At 35.3% G+C, this 20,335-nt stretch overlaps 1 protein-coding gene across 2 annotated transcripts; it reads right to left on the bottom strand.

Moving 5' to 3' along the window:
- Positions 1 to 2,553: 2,553 nt before the first annotated feature.
- LOC135692686 (uncharacterized) lies at positions 2,554 to 20,306 on the bottom strand. Of its 2 annotated transcripts, none has more exons than XM_065210933.2 (12): positions 19,982 to 20,306; positions 12,725 to 12,874; positions 12,006 to 12,143; positions 11,108 to 11,224; positions 9,940 to 10,073; positions 9,607 to 9,725; positions 8,485 to 8,730; positions 8,276 to 8,355; positions 8,001 to 8,111; positions 7,839 to 7,880; positions 3,408 to 3,452; positions 2,554 to 2,982 (listed from the first exon to the last, which is right to left on the bottom strand). In XM_065210933.2, the coding sequence occupies exons 1-12, from the start codon at positions 20,117 to 20,119 to the stop codon at positions 2,866 to 2,868; spliced, it is 1,437 nt and encodes a 478-aa protein (XP_065067005.2). In that variant the 5' UTR covers positions 20,120 to 20,306; the 3' UTR covers positions 2,554 to 2,865. The 2 variants fall into 2 exon arrangements, with proteins under 2 accessions (XP_065067005.2, XP_065067006.2); XM_065210934.2 differs by lacking the exon at positions 19,982 to 20,306 and adding an exon at positions 16,805 to 19,970.
- Positions 20,307 to 20,335: the final 29 nt, after the last annotated feature.

Raw genomic sequence — 20,335 nt, 5'->3', positions numbered from 1 at the left:
TTTATAAGATTATGGCCTTATTTTTCATCGAAAAATGTCCTCCCTAAAAAACCGTCAATTTGCTTCAAAAACAAATCTGTTTTCTAGATAAAAATATTTTTCTGTTTTTTCTAATCAACGAAAACATAATCCGTTAGCTTTTTGATTAAACAAAATTTGAAAGAAATCGGTGGTTCTTGTTCTTGTAAGCCTGTAGCCCTACTTTTTATAGAAAGTTTCCTTTCCAAAAAAGCGTCATTTTGCATTAAAATGCCGCTGTTTCCTAAACTAAATTAATTTTTTTTTTCTAATGAACGAAAACAAAATCCGCTAGTTTTTTGATAAATAACTTCGAAAGAAATTGGCGGTTTTATGAATCTGTAGCCCTACTTTTATGGAAAGTTTGCCTTTCCAAAAAACCATCATTTTGCATTAAAATGCCGCTGTTTCTTAAACTTAATTTAATTTTTTGTATTTTTTAATGAACGAATAAAAAATCCGCTAGTTTTTTGATCTAAGAAATTTCGAAAGAATTTGGCGGTTTTTGCAAGCCGATAGCCTCACTTTATATCGAAATTTGGCTTTTCCAAAATACCGTCACTTTGCTTCAAAAACAAGATTGTTTCCTAAATTAAATTAAATTTAACTTTTACTAATCAACGAAAAGAAAATCAGCTAGTTTTTTCCTCCAAAATTTTTTACAAAAATTTGACGATTTTTGTAAGCCTCTATAGCTTTACGTTTCATCAAAAATTGTTGTCTCCAAAAAACCGTGATTTTCCATAAAAACGATGCTGTTCCCAAAACTAAATTACTTTTTGTTTTTTCCAATCAACGAAAACGGATCAGCTAGTTTATTAAACGCAAAAATTTTGAAAGAATTTGGCGGTTTTTGTAAGCCTATAGCCTTACTTTTTATCGAAAATTAGTGTATCCAAAATACCACGATTTTCCATAAAAACAACGCTGTTTCCAAAACAAATATAATTTTTGTTTTTCCTAATCAACGAGAACAGAATCAGCTATTTTTTGTGAAAAAAAAATTTGCAAAAGTTTGACGATTTTTTCAAGCCTATACCTTTACGTTTCATCAAAAATTGCTCTCTCTAAAAAACCATCTTTTTCTTCAAAAACAAGATTGTTTCCTAAATTAAACTAATTTAAATTTTTTCTTAGCAACCAAAACCAAATCAGCTTTTTTTTGTTAAAAAAAATTTGCAAAAGTTTGACGATTTTTTCAAGCCTATACCTTTACGTTTCATCAAAAATTGCGCTCTCTAAAAAATCATCTTTTCTTCAAAAACAAGATTGTTTCCTAAATTAAACTAATTTAAATTTTTTCTTATCAACCAAAACCAAATCAGCTTTTTTTTGTTGAAAAAAATCTGCAAAAGTTTAACGATTTTTAAGCCTATAGCTTTACGTTTCATCAAAAATTGCTCTCTCTAAAAACCATCTTTTTCTTCAAAAACAACATTGTTTCCTAAATTAAATTAACTTTTGTTTTTCCAATCAACAAAAATAAAATCAGCTAGTTCTTTCCTCAAAAATATTTTGCAAAAATTTGACGATTTTTGTAAGCCTTTAGCCTTACTTTTGATCGACAATTAGTGTCTCCAAAAAACCATCATTTTCCATAAAAACGACGCTGTTTCCAAAACTAAATTAATTTTTGCTTTTTTTCAATCAATGAAAACAGAATCAGCTTTTTTTTGTTAAAAAAAAATTTGCAAAAATTTAACGATTTTTGTAAGCCGTTAGCCCTTCGTTTCATAGAAAATTGGCCCCACAAAAAACCGTCATTTCGCTTCAAAAACAAAACTGTTTTCTAAATAAAATTAATTTAAATTTTTTCTAATCTACCAAAAGAAAATCGGCTTGTCTTTTGATCGAAAAAATTCCCCAAAATTTGACGATTTTTGTAAGCATATAGCCTTACGTTTCTTCAAAAATTGCACTTTCTAAAAAACCATCATTTCGCTTCAAAAACAAGATTGTTTCCTAAACTAAATTAATTTTTGTTTTTTCTAATCAACGAAAACAAAATCAGCTAGTTTTTTTATCAAAAAAATTTTAAAACATTTTGACGGTTTTTGTAAGCCTGTGGCCCTACTTTTTATGGAAAATTGGCCTCTCCAAAATACCATCATTTTGCATTAAAATAACTATGTTTCCTAAACTAAATTAATTTTGGTCTTTTTATCAACAAAAACAAAATCAGCTCCTTTTTTAATCAAAACAATTTTGAAAGAATTTGGCGGTTTTTGTAAGCCTATAGCCTTACTTTTAATCGAAAATTCGCCTCTCCAAAAACCGTGATTTTCCATAAAACCGACGCTGTTTCCAAAACTAAATTAGTTTTGTGTGAAAATAAATTTTAAAAAATTTGGTGATCTTTGTGAGCCTATAGCTTCAATTTTTTATCGAAAATTTGCCTGTTCAAAAAAACCAGAACCAAGTTAATCTTTTGCTTTACTCAATCAAAATGAAGCAAATAAGCTAGTTTTTTGAGTGAAATAATTTCGAAAGAATTTGGCGGTTTTTGTAGGCCTGTAGAATAAAGAAGTTTAATCATCATACTGTATTCATCTGACTCTATCAAGAGGACTGTGGGTCTAGCTTTATTTTGAAATACCACTAACTGACATTCTCTACTTACAACTGTTTTCGAATAGGATTCTTGGCCAACTGACTAACACAATTAACTGAATTCTAATAGCAGAATTCATTTAATAATCCTCCTTACGTGACTCAAGTTACGTGACCTGAGATTAAGTCGATAGTTCACAGAATTTCTGGTATGCAACGAGGACCTTACGAAAGTATGCTTGTTTTCCTTAACACACAAAGAAAAAATAACGACATTGGAACAACAGCAGCAAATTTCTATTCCACGGCAGGCCACTCAGTCATGTCTGTAATAGTCAACTTCTGCGCATCTGTTTTAACAACATGCATCTTCCATCGCGAATTTGCTAATCGCTGCTGACAGTGAACTAACTCCTAGACAGGAAAATTTCAAGAAATATTGCATTACATATGTGAAAAATAGCTTTTATAGAGATATTGAAAAAAATTCTTCTAACTACTAAAAGTAACAATTAAAATGCATTGACAGGAATTGATTTGATAAAAAGTGCATTCAACAGAACTTTTAAAGCAATGAATCGATGAAAAGAAACTTAATAAACTGTTTACTTATTTAAACTTTGTACACAGTTAATTAAAATGGACCAATCTTATGAACAGTACATCCACAGGAGCTACCTTTAGTCACAGAAAAATCCGAATTCGTAAAAGGGAAGCTGCGCCCTTTCACAGCACCCGGCCAATTAAGTCCAAACAATACCATATATCATTTTATAAGTATTTAACCCTAATTTAGGCAGTATCCACAAAAAACAACATTTTGTCAAATAAAAACCAACCTTTTTCATAGATTCAGGTATACCTGTAGATTTTTCTGAAATTTCCTGAAAAATTTACATTCAGTCATTGAATTTAAGACAAAAGGAAGTGGCTTTGAAATTAGCAAACATTTGACAACATACTGAAAGTCGTTTGTCTGACACTCCTCAATGCAGAAGATAAAATGTCAGAATCAGGGTCAAAGATAAGATGAAAAATATAGACCCAGTTGTGAATCGGAATAGGCAAATCAAAAAACGCGTGCACATGACCGGTATACTATAAAAGCTTTACTAAGCCCCTCTCTCCATTAACCCCTATTTAATAGACCCCCTCAATTAAAAAATTCGCAAAAAGCCCCCTCTCTTTTTAGCCCATTCTCCCTTTTTAACCCCCCCCCCCCCCCCCTCTTCCAATATCACACACCTGAAGTGATATGAAATAAAAAAACAAATATTTAGGCATAAATAATCATGTTCTTTTTTTATATCTCCTATCATGGTCCTAAGGACGATCGGATCATATGCATTAAGCATTGTCCTTGTAGGAATTTACTTGATCTTAAAGGGCAGGATTGTTGGGGATACGAGCTGAAACAGCTATTGTCTTTCCTTTTGTTTGTGGCTCAAAGTTTAAATCCAATCAGAGAAAAGTGTATTAATAGAGCATGCGCAGTTGCTTCCATTTTGCCGCGAAATACTGGTTTCATATCTCGCTCTCGCAGCTTCACTCGCTTGGATGAAACTGGAGTTGCACGATGTTTTATCATTCTGTTGTTGTTTATAAAGTACCTTTCTTGTAGAGGCCTAGATGGAGTGGCCCTCTTAGCAAAATTAGGCTACAGCACACAGGAAATTAGTCTTGTGTTTGTAGCTGGATTTATTATGAACCGAAGGAATTGTCATGGCGGGGTTCCGGGTGCATAGCAGAATTGTTCTGTTATGTTTATCTATCAAGAAGTCTTTGAAAGCATTGTTATAATGAGGACTGCGAATTAAATAAAATGGACATCGGGTATTATCACTGTAAATTTGGGAACTATTTTGGCTATACACAATCTTGAACGGAAAAATATTTTATGACTGGGCCTAGCAACATAAATGAAATTGCATCATTGAGCAGAGCTTCCATGTCAACCAAAGCCTTTATATTAATATTTTCGGTTATCTAAGCCCAATTACGACCAACAAATCCGTAGGAAACCAGATAACGCATGGGCTCCGACACAGGTTGGAAAGAGGGGGGCAAGGAAGATTTTAACAATCATAACAAAAGATCTTTCAAAAAGCTTTATTCTTTCCCTAATGAGTGGGGGTTCCCCCAAAGGCCCCCTTCGTCAGAGGCCCTGTAACACCCCCTGCTTGCAGTGGAGATATTCAAATTTACCCCCACTGCTGTAAGTCTTTGATTGTGAAGAAAGGGAAAGTATTCACATTCTTCATTTCTAGATTTATCCCCCCTAATTTCTGTCGCTGACGCACAAATTAGCCAGTTTACTTTATTATCTAAATTCTAAAATAATTTAAAATTTGCATAGTGTTCTTGGTTGTTTGAAACATGCCAATTTAAAACAACTGGCAAGGAAAATGAGAAACAACTCATTTAAACATATCATAGACTGGTCTAAATGGAGTCATATTTTTGATAAGGTTATTTGTGACTTTTAAAAAAGGAAGTGTAACATTAAGATTAACAGAATTCTGAAACTATGTTTTCCTCATCCTAAGAAATCCCTTTGCCTATCTTAAATAATGACCCCTTAGAATAAAAAAGTTTTTGGTGGGGTTGGATCAACCAAATATTATTTCTTAATTTAAAAATGGCTGAATGTATTTGAATTAAAAACTTTTCTTTAACTTGCAAGTCACTGAACAGAACAGTGAAAGATTACTTTAGTTATCAAAATGGGAAACTTAAGGGTGGACAGACCACTTTAAGGTGTTCACAGTTAAACAAGCATCCCCTTTAAATCATGCCCACACATCTGCAAAAATGAGAAATGGTCAATCAGATAACTCCAGTGAATGCCATATGTTCTTGATTTATTAGGGAAAGTGAAGGAATATTCAAGTAATAGAAACATAATTTATTGGTTCTTATGAGGTAACCTATAGCATTTTAAGCACTATCTTTTGACAGCTGAGCTTACAAAAATTGCTTAACTTAAAGCATGCAGCCCTTCTAAATAGCAGAGAGAGTGACAGACTTCCTCTTTTATCTTTCTGCATTTGAATGAAGCCTTCTGTCTTTCATATTTTGAACTGGAGTTACAGTGTTGGTGAACAAATTCATAATGGGGGGAGGGGAGCTGCCTGTAGTGTTACTTTCCATTCAGCAAATAGTTCTAAAGGAAATGTAGTAGAGTATTATTGAAAATACACTACTTGTGTAAACTGTAGTTATGATGCAGTCAATGCTGTAGTTATAAAAGACTGTTATGCAGTGATGAATGATCAATGTTGAATCAAATTATTTATAGAATCAAATTAATAAATTATAAAAGAATGCATTGAATCAACAAAATCAAAATATACACTGCTGTTGGAAATCAAATTAATTATAAATACTTTGACCAATGCAAAATATACCCTGACAGTTGTAGACATGCATCCCATGGTAACTTTCTAAGTTCATTTGTTTTTTTCATTGATACAGCAAAATATTTTTCTGAAATTTTGTTAAATACCTACTTTGTACTTGGTGTAATTGGCAAACAACTGGGGTTTCCCTTTCATTACAAATAACAAACATTGGGTTCCTTTATGGACATACTTTGTAAAAAAAATAGTAACCAAATTGATGTTTCTTTTAAATAAATTGTAAGAACTTGCCATTGGCATAAGACCTTTGCTTCTTGACATGAGGAGTTTATTTAGAAAAAGACATAAGCAACAATTTTGTGCAACAACTCCAAGTAGTCCTGCCCAATATAAAAAATTTATTAGGTTGTTAGCTGTATGTGGGACTCAGGGTCCTTTAAAGCACAAAATTTAAGATATTTCAATCTGGATACCGTTTTTACAAAGGTTCTTGCTTTTATGCAATTTGCAGCAAAGCAGTTGTTTCAAACAAATAAAAATAGATAACAGAGAAGGGGCATTATCATCAGAATTTGAAGTGCGAGATTTCCAAGAAAGAAAACGGATTTTCAGGGGCTTTCAAAAACAAAACAAAACAAATGGGATTTTCAACCAAAGGTGCATCCGATTTCCACGGAGTGATTTTTTCCTCGTGATAATTTGCGATTCTGGTTGTTACGCGTAGCTGCGATATAGGCCTAATGCAGACTGACAGCATCCTGGCACAGAGAACAATTGTAAAAGTTTATGGTCAACTTAAACTTTTTTCTTTTGCTCGTCTGTTGAATATTGATGCCTAGCTCGCTTAGAATCGCTCCTCGGTTCCCTTTGCGTTGAGATAGAAGTTTCACAAACTTTCCCTCCAAAACGCTGGCACTCCCGAACCTTACTGCGCATGTTCCATCAATACATTTTTCAAAAGTCTCGTTTGCATTTCAAACTTTGGCCGTTCGTATCCCCAATAAAGGAGGATATTAACATCGACAATTTCGAATCAATTCCAGAAAGTGAAATCAATCTTGAGGATACTCTTAATTTCAAAGATTGACAAAGATCAAGATGAAGATATAGTTGTAGTCTGATTTTGTTAATTTCTTTGAGATTTAATGATACAATCATAGGAATATAAGCCAAAAAGTCACTTATTCATATTGACTTTTCTAAATTAACCCCCCCCCCTATCTTTTTAGCCCTCCTCTAGAAAATTGAAATTTAATGAGTCTTCTGAGCTTATTAAAGCTTTTAGTACTCAGTACCGCGTACTTATAGAAAAGTCACAACCGGGGTCCAGGGTTGCACGTCCTACCCAGTCAGAATCACAAAAACAAGCAATGCAAAAAAAATTAAAAGATTGAATGGTTTTCCCCTTTTACATTGAATTAGATCCGTTTACACTACAGAAAGAACGGGGCTCCTTGCTTCCGTTCTTGTTTGGGCACTATACCTTTTTTCCATCGCTTTGTATTGAAGCAAAAAGATACTGATCCAAATTTGAGCCCGTTTACACTTGAGTAAAAAAACGGAACTTCCATGTGAATCATGCGCAGTAGCACGGCAATGACATTTTCAGAAAGCCTCAACCCAACCCTAGATTAGGCCCCGTTTTCAATCGTAACCAAAAGTTCCGTTCCTGACCGTTTACACTAGAAAAAGCAAGCACGATTTGGGAAGGGAACCATAGAGTTTCGCATTTTAGTGAAACCAAAGAAGACCGAAACCATTTCCAAAATAGCACGGAACCAAGATTCCTAGTGTAAACGCAAGGCCTATCGTCGCTTTTTCAGGCACAGAGTTACGTTCTTTTTTCTGTAGTTTAAACGGGATCCTAGCTGCATCCGAATTTTAAGTCAAAAATTTGAAACATTGCATTACCCGTATCGAAGACGATGTGAAGCCTAACTCCTTTTCAATTACCTGCAAAATGTAAAAAGAAACAATGAAAGAAAAAGTCATACGGCAGAATCAAGGAGCATGTGCCGACTTTAAAAGAAGATCACTGGTTTATTATGGTAACAACTCGCAAAAATACGATACCTGGTTTGACAGAAGTGCACTCACGGTGGCAGAACCATCGTCGATGCAAACAGAAAGGCTAGAAGACGTCTTCTGTATATCTAGTTTCGAAAGCAGTGTGACGATGTAGGCCTTCAGATAAAAAGGACAGTTGCATATTAGAAAAGACGTAAGATTTTGATACAGTTTCTTGCAGTATGTTGTCCAATGTTTCCTCATTTTGGTCCAATATTGGAATTCTAAATTCCAAAAGCTTCTATTAAGGAAACAACACGCAAACGTAGTGACTAAATTACCTTTATACAGTGTTTCTTGATAGATGCTCTTGTGATAAAATCTAGCAAAAACAATTCTTCGCTTTCCGTTTTGCTTTGACCTAAAATATCAAATAGTACCCTTGGAAGATTTCAACAACTTTCTTTTAACAAGAATGCAAAAAACCGATACAATCAAACAACAGGTCACGCAGAATACAGGTAGTTATTTAAAAGCCAACGTAACATACAATTTGAGCGACACTTCAAGGTGGCACTTTGATTAGGACAGCTAGCTAATGACGTAGACGGACCAACAATAGAATCTATGGCCTCCAAACAGACTGCATCAGAGGCCGCTTCGTCTTCTGGAAAAACAGCTTCAATAACATTAGCTGGGCCGATTTCTGCATCGAATATGAAATCATCCTCCATATCCAAGATGACGTCATCGTCAGGATAAGCACATTTGGAATTAACATCGAGAAACTTTTGTTCTTCAAAGAAAAGAATGTAGCTGTTACAAGTCGAGAAACTGCATTTTCCTTAATCTACTTAAATTTGCCACTTTCAAACATGAAAAATTTGGCAGCTTTATTGCAAAATATTCACTTTGAATTTGGTAAAACGCTTAAAATATGACCTGACGTTTTTATGTTAAAGAATTTGCAACAGATTTAAAATAACACAAATTTCAATGAACAGAAGACCCGACAAATGTTGTATCTTAAAAAGGTGACAATTCCTCTTTGAAGGGATTTAATGTACATATGTGAGTAAACATGTGCTTGCTTAGAAACTTTTTTGAATAAAAGGAAATTGCCATAGTGATTGAAGGTAATGTACACAACGCTTAATATGTTTCCAACGAAATCCTAAATATCATTAAAGACTTTACATAGAGATAGGAAATTACATAGAAAAATATCAGATATATGACATTACATGGAAATACATAAGATATTCATCATCAACAAGGTATTTTTTTCTCTACTTTTTGACTATTTCATAAACTTTCATTTTCTGCATTTGGCAATGTGTTAGATCGAATTTGCCTGAAGGTAGGGACGCTTGATAAGGCCCTATCGGACTCTGTAAATCTTGCGATCAAAGATTCAGACAATAACTGATAGGCAAGAACACTGCAAAACGATGAGCAGCAATCGAAAAAAAAGTAAATAAATGAACAAAACCAATATAAAGAACCACAAAATTTTACAATTTTGGTTGTTGATATTTGTTGCATTTATTTAAATTACATTGGATTGTTTCTCTTCGTTTCTGCAATGTTCCTACCTTTCATTTATTGTTGAATCAAAGCCGATGGCAATTTCTTTTAATGTTGACTGCTTTCAATAAAGCTGTGAAATCACCTTTGCGTAAACGTTCTTGTTTCAGTGCAGAAGGGTGTTCGATATCCAAAGAGGCTGTATCAGGCTTTCTATTGTTCCCCTTACGAACCTGATCTCCAAGCATTCTTTCATTGGAGGACCTATGGAAAGAACTACAATTTAACACTGCCATTAATTACATGCAGAAAGAGCATAGATTTAGAAAGAGCAAGTTATGCTATTGTCCATACACATTTTCTATCATGATTTGGGGCTAGAGAACGGTTTTGAGACAAACTATATTCTTCCTGTGATATCATTATTTCAATGAAAAGATTGGAAAAACACATTGAGAAGAACGACTGAAACACTTACAACATATTTTGAAAAATTTTCATTAAATCGTATTCGTGTCTAAGATCTTCTGCACTTCCTCCAAGAATGTGAATGTTTTCAGGACAGAGAAGCAATAGGCCATCTCTGCAGACGACTGGTCCTTTCAGCTCTATCTGAAATGGGTTAACCATTTTCAATTATTTAAACAATTAAAGTAATTTGTGATAAAAGTAGGCGAATCGGAGATAGGCAAATCATGAATAAAGTTCTTTCTTCCAAATTTTGCAGTCATCGATCCGATTTGCATCGCCTTTGCAAAGCATTTCGGCCATATATTCAAATAATTCTACAACATTTCTCGAAAAATTTTGGAAGGGAATGCAGCAAACGAAGCTATTGAAGTTGGAATCATCAATAACAAAAATCGTCAATAAGTGTTGAGAAAATTGATGAACTTAACACTGAAAGAAAAACTGGAGGTATTACTTGCTGCGTGCTAAACTGTTTCACAACAGTAAAAAGAACAAAATTATTTCGTTTAATGCCATTTCATCTGGTAAAAGCGACGAGAAACAGCAATTAAGAAAAAGATGGATCCATTTTATCCGCAGGAAAATTTAAAACAACCTCGGCACTCTTTCCGCAACCTGTATTCATGATGGCAATGTGGCAATGGAGCAATGGGGCAATGGGTTTTCCGGGAAAAGTACTCAATCACTAATACGTTTCCTATCAATAACAAACCTTTTAACGAAGTAATGAATGGAAGAAACGAACAGATTTTTGCCAGTCTATCTTGGTTGATGAGGCTTGGTATTTCACAAACGTTGGTCCTCCGCGTAATGCGCCATTCTTACCCAGGCCACCTTGAGATGTGTCCATCTTCCTGGATCTCGGAAGAGTTACAAAAACTAGGGTTGTGGCTTCAAAGTTTAAAAGCTTCGTTTTGAAGCATTTTGCGCAGTTAAGAGTCAATTGAACAGTGAAAACAGCGGTACAACGGCGACGAGTCACTATAAAACCAACAATGCGTTGTGCATGCAAACCCATGTGATGTAATTAGAGGGGTTGGCTATTCGCCATGGGTAGCAAAACTGAGCACATGCGACAATCAGACAAATTGAGCAAACGTTTCATAGAAATAAAGAAGGATTCAAAACTATCTTGGAACAAGATGGCTTTAAAAAAACAGCTTACGAAAAATCACCTTTAAACCAGGGGTAATATTGTCGTTGAAAAATGGTAAGTAGCTGTATTCAATCGCATTGACGACTTGCAACCCATCAGTTAATTCAAAGAATAGCATTCTGGATGTTTGTCTCAACTATAAACAAAAAAATTAAAAAAATATCAAAAATCTATTCAGGACATTAACAGTGTCCTAAATATATTTGCAGACAGCTATATCAAGCTGGCACTTTCATTCAGGTAAGATAAACAAACCAATTAAAAAGAAAACAGGGCAATAGAACCATGATTTAGGATGATTTGACTACTTTATTTGCTAAATGAATACAGTCTAAAAATATGGCGACAAACATTGGGGAACTAAGAAACAGATAAATACACAATGCTGACTTTTAACTGGTTTAAACACATTAAGTTTTGAGCAACCTGTTTCTTAGATAACTTTGTCTTACAAATCCTGCGTTATCATTCTGTATTGCCCTGCATATAGATTTTATGACGACGAGGAACCTTAAAAGGAAAAGACACCTGCTAAAATACAGCTAGTAATATACATCTTTTAAGAGTTGTCCCTCCCCCCTCTTAAATTCTAAGTGGTTATCCTCCACAAAAGTTCATGAAATATAAAAGTTGCTGTATAATAAAATTTACAAAAACGTTTGCAATCAAAAGAGCTGACTGTTGTTAGGCATGTACATGAAATCCTTGAGGATAGACATATAATGTAGAGAACTTTCAATGAACACTGAAAAATAAATTCCTTGCTCCTCACTCTAAAAGATTAAAGCTGTGGTAGTTTAAATGGCTTCTGTTACGAGAAACCTGTCGGTTAAAGATTTTAAACCCTCTGAAATACCTATTGAGCCCAATTGGCGTATATCAAAAGCTTCAAGCCAACAAAAGCAAGGCCTTTCAACCTCAGTCTGTTTCCCATCACTGCAAATTTTTTCTTCTTGATTAATTTTTTCCCTTAACACATCTTCATCTCCTTCTAGTCTTTCGATTTTTCTCATCTGAGAATACATAGAAGTACTACTATTGATCGCAACATTGACCTGAAAAAAAAACAGGCAAAAGCAAAATTCAAATTGAAGTTGTATGGAAATTCATGCATGGCAGAACATAAATGTATTACTGTTATTTGCAGTGTGGTGTATCAGAATATCTGTCTTACAATAATCATTATGACTTTTTTCATTTTGCATGCGTATTTGTCAACGCTCCAAGGTGCCTGGCTACAAAATGATCTAACGATGATGGTAATTCATTGAAGAATTGGCATGATAGGGTGAGGGCTTATTTGAGGGGAGGCAAATTTGAGGATTTATAGCCTGGCTCTCCTTTGCAACAGAAAGTAAAGTTTGCACGCAAGCTAGAGCATTTATGGTACCCAATAACATTTGCAACATATATTTATCGCAATTTCAACCAACCATTGTACAGCTAGTTGCAGCAATGAAATCAACGCAACCAATTGCCACCTCAAACTAAACACCAACCCGTGAATTAAGAGCCTTTATTCCTTTAGGTAAAGAGCACAGAAAATACACAAAGAAGTTAAAATTCTGATGATGCAATGCTTCCGCTTTTCCATGCAATCTTCAAATTTAGTAGTATCAAAAAGTAATTTTGTTACCTGTAGTTTGTAAACGCCGCTCAATGTTTTTTCTCCTTCCAGTGATGAGAGACTGTTTGGTAAAGACGCTTCACTGATAACACGCAGATCGGACATCAACCATTGCTCATAGACCAAGTTATAAATGTTTTCTGCTGATAAAACTTCATTCTGAAATTCAAAGTGTTACCATAATTTAAAACGTACACCCGGCTTTGCAACCGGTCTTGTCATGCTTATTCTCTATGCAAACTAGAAAGAGTTAAGGGGAAGTGAAAAAATCATCAATCCAAGGAAGAAGAATGAAACTTGCAGTGAAAAGAACGCAACAAGACAATTTCATTTTGACCTTACGCCAAAGAAAGTTTACATACTAATAGCCAGATTGGATGTGCTGGTATAATGACAGCCACAGCTGTATTAAACCACAGTATTAATGAAAAGACTGATCTAAGGCTATTTGCAGAATCATACGGGAGCGCAAAATTACTCGGGTGAATGCTTGGTTAAACTACTTTGGCGAATGAGTGGTCAGGCGGAGGCTTGTTGGAAGAAAAGAAGAACTCTAACTCATTTTTATGACAATGGCAATATCAAAACAAGTATAAGAAATAAAATCGTTAGCTGTAATACCAAGGGTTTAAGCTGAGAGTTACCAATTTCACTTGAAAAGAACATACAGATATTGAGGAGCCAGCTTATAAAGGCATTTAAAGGCTATTATCATAGATTCGTCAGTTACAATTCCTCTATGATCTTCCATCCCAGCCTGTTAATAAGAGGTCTGCCTGGGGGCATCAAAGCTGAAAGATTCATTATTTTCTTCGCTGCAAGGTTTCGAAGTTTTAGAATTTTTATTTTTCAGTTAAACCACAAGAGCCCCATACTAACAATAGTGTCAAATTTTGGGCTCAGCAAAAATATTATATAGGGCTGCACTGGAGAACTTGGTAGAAACTGCTTTGATTTATTCTTTCCAATAAAAAGAGCAGTCAATATTAATAATAACAATCAATTTACTAACAGCAATAATAATTAAAATCTATCATTATTGTTATTTATTACAAATTTGTTCTTTCTAAAATCTCTTGGAACCTTACTGTAGCAGATCTTTCAAAGAAGATATCATTGGTCTTTAATGGAAAAATACCAACAGTAGCACAAATGTACAATATGATATATACAGAAACAGAAAAGAAACATCAAAGGCTGTACTGCACAAGCGTACAGATCATCTGCAAAACATCATGACTTCCCAAGGGTCTTTATCATGACATCTTTTTAATCAGGACCTTCCACACAAAAACAAACTTTGGTCCAAGGAGCAAAGTAGCATGCCTCAGAATATTTTCAATTTCACAACAAGGTACCTAAACAATACCCTTGCCACAAAGAAAAAAACTTTTAAAAGTGGAACTTGAGCTAGCGGACCTCTGACTGCTCTTTCTATTTTCTGCCAGAAACCCTCTTTCACGTTGGCTGCAACTGGAACAAGGCCGATACACCTGGCGACATAACTCTACCTTAAACTTTATAGCTACGTCTTTAAAAGCTGTCAATGAATCTACCACCTGCGCTGATATACCTGGTTATCTTTCACCATCAATCATAACTGGAGAAAACCTTCGCCCAGATCATTTCTTGAAGACTAACAATAACGACCTTTACATCTTACAGCTAGCTGTTGGATTCGAATCCAGTCTTGACACAAATCACAGCAAATATGCAAGTAACAAGAAAACACAGCAAATATGCTCCTCTCAAATTTGATTTACAACGGCAGTTGAAATGTGTCTCTTTTGTGAATCTTTCTATGAGCTCTCTTGGCATCTTCGGCAATTCGTGCAACTCATGAATGCATGAATCTTTCTCCATCGATCAACAATAAAAACGGTAACTCATCTCTAAACTTTCAAACATTGCCATCCCTACTACGTACTACATATTTTGTTGCAAAAATAAACCATGGACAAACCTAGAATTACATCCTTTTTAATTTTGGCTGTTTTTTCTCAGTTTTCCCTTTTACTTAATGATTGTTATAGTTCTTTCTTGTTAGACCAGGCTAGCCAATTGCAAATTACCTTGTAATAGTGAGATTTGTAATTGTAGTTTAAGTTGAATTGAAAATGAAATGTTTCCATTATAACTGACCGATTTCACACTCCTTTCATTAAAGTGGGCCGTGGAGTCCTTCAAGAGGATTGCCTCAGTCTATTGACCTTCAATCTGTGCTTCAACACCGTCATACACTACATATCACAGCAGATATTTGCCCAGTTTGGATTCGCTGTCAACTCCCTACGTCCAGTGCACTGGTTCCAGTTTGCTGACGAAGCAGCTGTTATAACCTGTCTTGAGAAAGAAAATCAGTTGCTACTAAATCATTTCACATTTTAGCGCACTTGGGCGGGTATGATAATCCGAATAGACAAATGCTTAACATTTGGTATAAAGAAGACTGCAACATCTTCTATCCAATATCTTCCAAAACTCATTATTAACCGAGACATTGTCGCTCCTGTGGATATTGCAAAATCTTTTAGGTATCTCGCTCGACATTTTAATTTCTCTATGGACAATCAACAACATTCTTTAACACTGTCAGCGAATTTATGGGCAAGATTCACAGCCTCCACTGTCATCCTAAAAAAAGTCATGTTGCATCATCGTCTCGTTCTGTCTAAAATTCTTGGAACCTCAACATTGCAGATCTCAGCAAAACTTGGGTGGTGGAAAAGCTTGATAACACTGTCACCATAATATCATAACAATAGACTATGGCCAGAGTTACCAACCAGTGCAACCCTAAGCTCTCTTATATTACGTAAAGCAAAATGTGGCATCAGCCTCATCCTTCCTTCCATCGAATTCTCTCAATGTCAAACTACCATAAGAAATTCACTTAAATCCCCTTGTTCCTGTTGATACAGCTTCTCTATGGAAAGAAATCAGCCACTATACTAACATTCAATATGACCAATATAGAAACACTAAGGAGGTCATCAAGGCTGTACAACATGAACATGAAGAAAGAATCCACCACGAACAAAAGTCGCAGGGTTTTATCATTTCATCAATTCTTCAATTCTTTCTGCCTACCAGGTGAAACATTACAACACACCGTTTCAAGCTGAGCATTGTAGATATACGTGGAGGCATAACTCGGTTCTATTATGTCTTGCTAAAGCATTTCCATCTTTACCACAATGTTATCTATACGTCGATCTGCCCACGTATATCTCTTCACTTCACCTACATTCATTACAGGAGATTCATTAACACCTGATCTTGTCTTAATTGTCAACAATAGCATTCTCTATCTTCTTGAGTTAACTGTTGGATTTGAGAGCAACTTAAAAGTCAACAGCGACCGCAAAGGTCAAAATTGTAAGTCTCTCATCAACTCCCTGTCAACTAAATATCGCCAAGTTCACTTTGTCATTGTGTCGATGGGAGCCCTTGGCATTCTTTCTTCTTTTTCTGATTCGCTCTCTAACATGTTCAAAGATTAAGATTTCAATGAAACTCTCCAGCGCCGGCTTCTATCGAAACTCGTGAACATAATGTATTTAATGCTATATTGAATGAAAAGAGATTATGAACCAACACATTAATTTTGCCATAATAGAGAATCACGAATTCGTTAGGTTGTGGAATGATCAGAGCTTTATGCATCTTTTAAAATGTGTTCTGACATTTTGATAACTTCCTTTCTTGTAATAAGAGACCAGATCTTTGTCTGCAGAAGATTTACACCAACATATAAATCACCCCACTAAAACATTTTCCATCAATAAATCCAGCACCAATATTTTTAACCAGTATTTAGGAGACTAAGATTTTACTGCTGGTGCAATATGGAAGCAAACATGGTGTCTACGAGAAAAAGAACTCTCATTTTTGACAAGGGCCGAAAGAGCCAAGGTGATAGAAATTTGTGGGATAAAGCTGACTAATATGAAGAACACAGAAAAACTGTTAAACATGCTGGGTTTGGAGAAAACTGTTGATAAGAAGCTGGGGCCAATGAAGTGAGATGGTTGGGACAAATACTTAGAAGAAGACCAAAAGATAACATCTTAAGGAGGAGATTTTTACCTGGAAATATTAATATCTGATGTTGATAATAATCTGGCAAGGTTGAATTTGGCTTGGTACAACACCCCTTTTGTCAGTGTGAACTGTATCTCAAATATGAACAGCTTCAAATTGGAAGAAAACCAAAGTTAGAATAGATCATACTAGGAAGCATACATTTATACAAAGTAGGCAAAAGTAAAGAAGTGAAAGGTAGAGGTACTTTAATTTCAAAGCCATGTTTGACATAAGGTTTAAGAAAGGGACATAATGAAAAATGTAATTAAAGAAATGGTTGATAGGTATAAAAAATTCCTTATGAAGTGATTGGAACACCTTATAATCCATTAATACCTTATAATCCATTCCGGCTGGTGCAAAAATTTCAGATATGCAAATAATCAAGAAAAGTGGAAGTCAAACAACCAAAAACAGATTGAGATTGTTCATCCAGCCTCAGGAAATAGAAGTGATTGAAACATAAGAAACTTAAACTGTTCTACCTCCTATAACTGATGATATTGATAGCACTTTTGCACAAAACACAACACTAGAAGGAGCTGAAGGAACTGCTGAGACTTCTATCTTGACAAAGTTGAAAATGAGATAAGAATGAAGTTGTGCTTAGATAAATAGGAAAAAGTCACTTCCAGGATTGCCAAGAAAGGAAGTGTGATTGTGACACTTGACTTTGAAGAAATAAGAATTTATCTTCTGCTTTAGTTCCATTCTAATATGCAATATCATGCAGGGCCATAGCTACTTTGAAGGTGCTAGGGGTGTAGTACCCCCCCCCCTGGCCAAATCTCAGTCTGCGAAGCAAGTAAAAAATTACATTCAGTCAGCAAATAGAGAAACAGCTCAAAGTCACCAAAAGAGCAGTTTTCCAAAGATATGTCACAATACAAAGCTCATTATGGTTGATTTTGCTAAGCATTTTGAGAAAAGAACAGCAAAAACTATAGGTCAGCCATGACTGGGTAGCCTGTCTCTTCTCAACATCGAGCTGAGAAATTGCTTCCAATTCATAAAATTATTTTTTAACTTTGCAGCTTAAAATAAAGATGTTGATACAAGGCATGTTATGGTGGAAACATATTGTTTGACATTTTTGTAGTTACATTTTATCTTAATTTGTAATTGCCATACATCTAAACTTGCTGCTTCAAGTTTTTGCAGTATATGTTAATGGTGTTAAAGCTTTGTTATTATGTAATATCATTTTTCTTGGCAAAAATTGGCCCTAAAATACCTAAGGCCCTTGATCCTGGTATTGGTTAATCCGCCACTGTGTATGAGTGCTGAAAAATAAAAAGGCCAGAGCAGCTTAAAACATGAAGTGAGAGGGAGAGTGAAGGCCCTCTCCTCTCAAGCAAGAGCTGTTCTGGGGCCTTATTCTCGGATGGCAACACTCTTGTCACAATAGAAAGTTCCGGAGCTCCAGACTGCATTCTATGTCATACACAGAAAATATATTCTAAACTCTAAAATGATCCGTGCAATTCACTTTAAAAATGGAAACCAGGCAAAATTACAGAAGCGAAGACACCTTATCTGTACAGTACGGTAAATCCTCGAATAAGCCCCCACGCTCGAATAAGCCCCCACGCTCGAATAAGCCCCCACGCTCGAATAAGCCCCCACCTAAGAAATCATAAAGCAAAAAGCAACTTTTGTGATGATAAAAAATTATAATATTTGTTATTTCTTTGTTAGATTTGTTAGAAGAATTGTGTCATTTTTATGTTGGCCTTTGAGAAAAATACTAAACTTTGAAATAAGCCCCTCCTCGAATAAGCTTCCACCCAAAAATTCATTTTTGCAAATAAGGGGCTTATTCGAGTATCTGCACCGATATTTTGGTAATATTAATCACATTTGCGCAAAATTTTTATCAGAATTTATGTTCTCCGTGCAAACCACAGAGAATGCAGTCTGACTGGAACCCGAAAAAAAATTTATCCAGGCGCATATCCAGAGAGATTTATAACCGGGTTATATTTGTCTATTATAGGTCTCTTAGCCCCCGGAAATATCTACCCTCCTCTCTTGGCTATAGAAAGAATGTTCATTGTGACTGTCAGCAAATATCAATATAAATATCAATGAGCAAATTTTGTAAAGCAGATTTTGAAAGGAAACTTGTATTAACCCTGGGTACCAGAGGCGCAAAACTAATGGCAATAAAAAAAGTTATTTGCTGTTCATATATTTCTGCTGCTTTGGCTCTTTGCCCTTGTGGGTCTCTTTTTGTCTTCAACAACCTTGTTTTGATTCTAGCATCTGTTGCTGCATTTATTATTTTATTTAAAAACTTCTTTTTTGTTTTTCCCATACTCTATCGACTTCGCTAAAATGCAAAGGGAGACCATTTGATTCCATTGCACAATTAAGATCTACTACTTGCAACCCGATGAAACCTTTAGAAGCTGCTTGGAGCTTTGTATTGGGCAATCTTGAGCCATTTTTGACCAGGTTGAAGGCTAAAAATAGCTTTGAATGAATGGGTGACCAGGTTGGGATTTTCTTGTTACCCAACCTTGCAAACTCTTTTGAATTTCAAGGTACCTTTGGCGACGCTAATTGGCTGCATTGACAGCAAGCCCTGTGACACAAACAGCGCCGTCAATAACTTGATTGCTTCACAAAAAGTCACATTGTTTGTGCAATCAAGATGTTATTTTGTTGGTAAATTGCGTATAACTGAAAAATGCAAATTTTGTGCCAGAGGTGGAGTGATGAAATATCCATAGTGATAATGATTAATATTGATAAAGTTAAGGGAGCTGATAATAATAATCAAACTGATAAACATTCTTCTCTCTATATTTACTAAAACATAAAATAAGTAATTTCTGGAAATCTGACCGGTATTTTGAAACCTGTCAACCCCGGTCAAGCCGCGTCTGATTTATCACAAGTACTATACAGTATACACTGGAACATGGAAAGGAATAGACACTAAAGGTGCTAGAGATGAGAGAATTAGTTTAGCAAATAAAGCGTTTCTAGACTGCCCCTAAAGAATTTAAAGACAAGGCGGAAATTTTCGAAAGCAAGATCAACGTAGTATTTTAGGTAGGGGGGCTTATGCCTTGCCGAACCAAGCTGAATGATGCCTTTCTCAGCTGATGTCTTGCCGAACCAAGAAATTAACCCGTCCCCTGCGTCCCCCTCAGAAATAACCAATGCTATTACCTTATTTTCTTCTAAAAGCCATTGGATACATGCTTCCACCCATTCTTTTTGCACTGTTATATGTTTTTCAGAACGTAGTCTTTTTATGATGTATGTCACGTCAGCTGCACTGTCAGAACTTCTTTCCATGGCAAGCATGAAGCAGTTCAACCTTTAGTAAGTCACATAATATTGGTATACAATATCTTCTTGAATAAAAAATTGGTAACTTCCATACGTAGAACACTAAACTATTGGTCCTATAAGCACAGAATAGAATGTTACAACTGCTGCTACTGGCTGCTACTGGCTGCAACACTCCACAGAATGACAGTGACAGAATTGAATTGACACTTGTCCTCGTTCCGGCTTCAG

The sequence above is a fragment of the Rhopilema esculentum genome, chromosome 3 (assembly GCF_057945365.1).
Source record: "Rhopilema esculentum isolate cy_ngs chromosome 3, ASM5794536v1, whole genome shotgun sequence".
Lineage (NCBI taxonomy): Eukaryota > Metazoa > Cnidaria > Scyphozoa > Rhizostomeae > Rhizostomatidae > Rhopilema > Rhopilema esculentum.
The sequence above is the reverse complement of the archived record's forward strand: the minus strand, read 5'-3'. Positions and strand labels throughout refer to the sequence as shown.

Coding starts and splice junctions, on each gene's coding strand:
- LOC135692686 (XM_065210933.2), bottom strand. CDS start 20,119: ATGCTTGCCATGGAAAGAAGTTCTGACAGTGCAGCTGACGTGACATAC. Junction 8,112..8,275: donor TCAAGAAACACTGTATAAAG/GTAATTTAGTCA, acceptor TTTTATCTGAAG/GCCTACATCGTCACACTGCT. Junction 7,881..8,000: donor GTGCACTTCTGTCAAACCAG/GTATCGTATTTT, acceptor TACATTTTGCAG/GTAATTGAAAAGGAGTTAGG.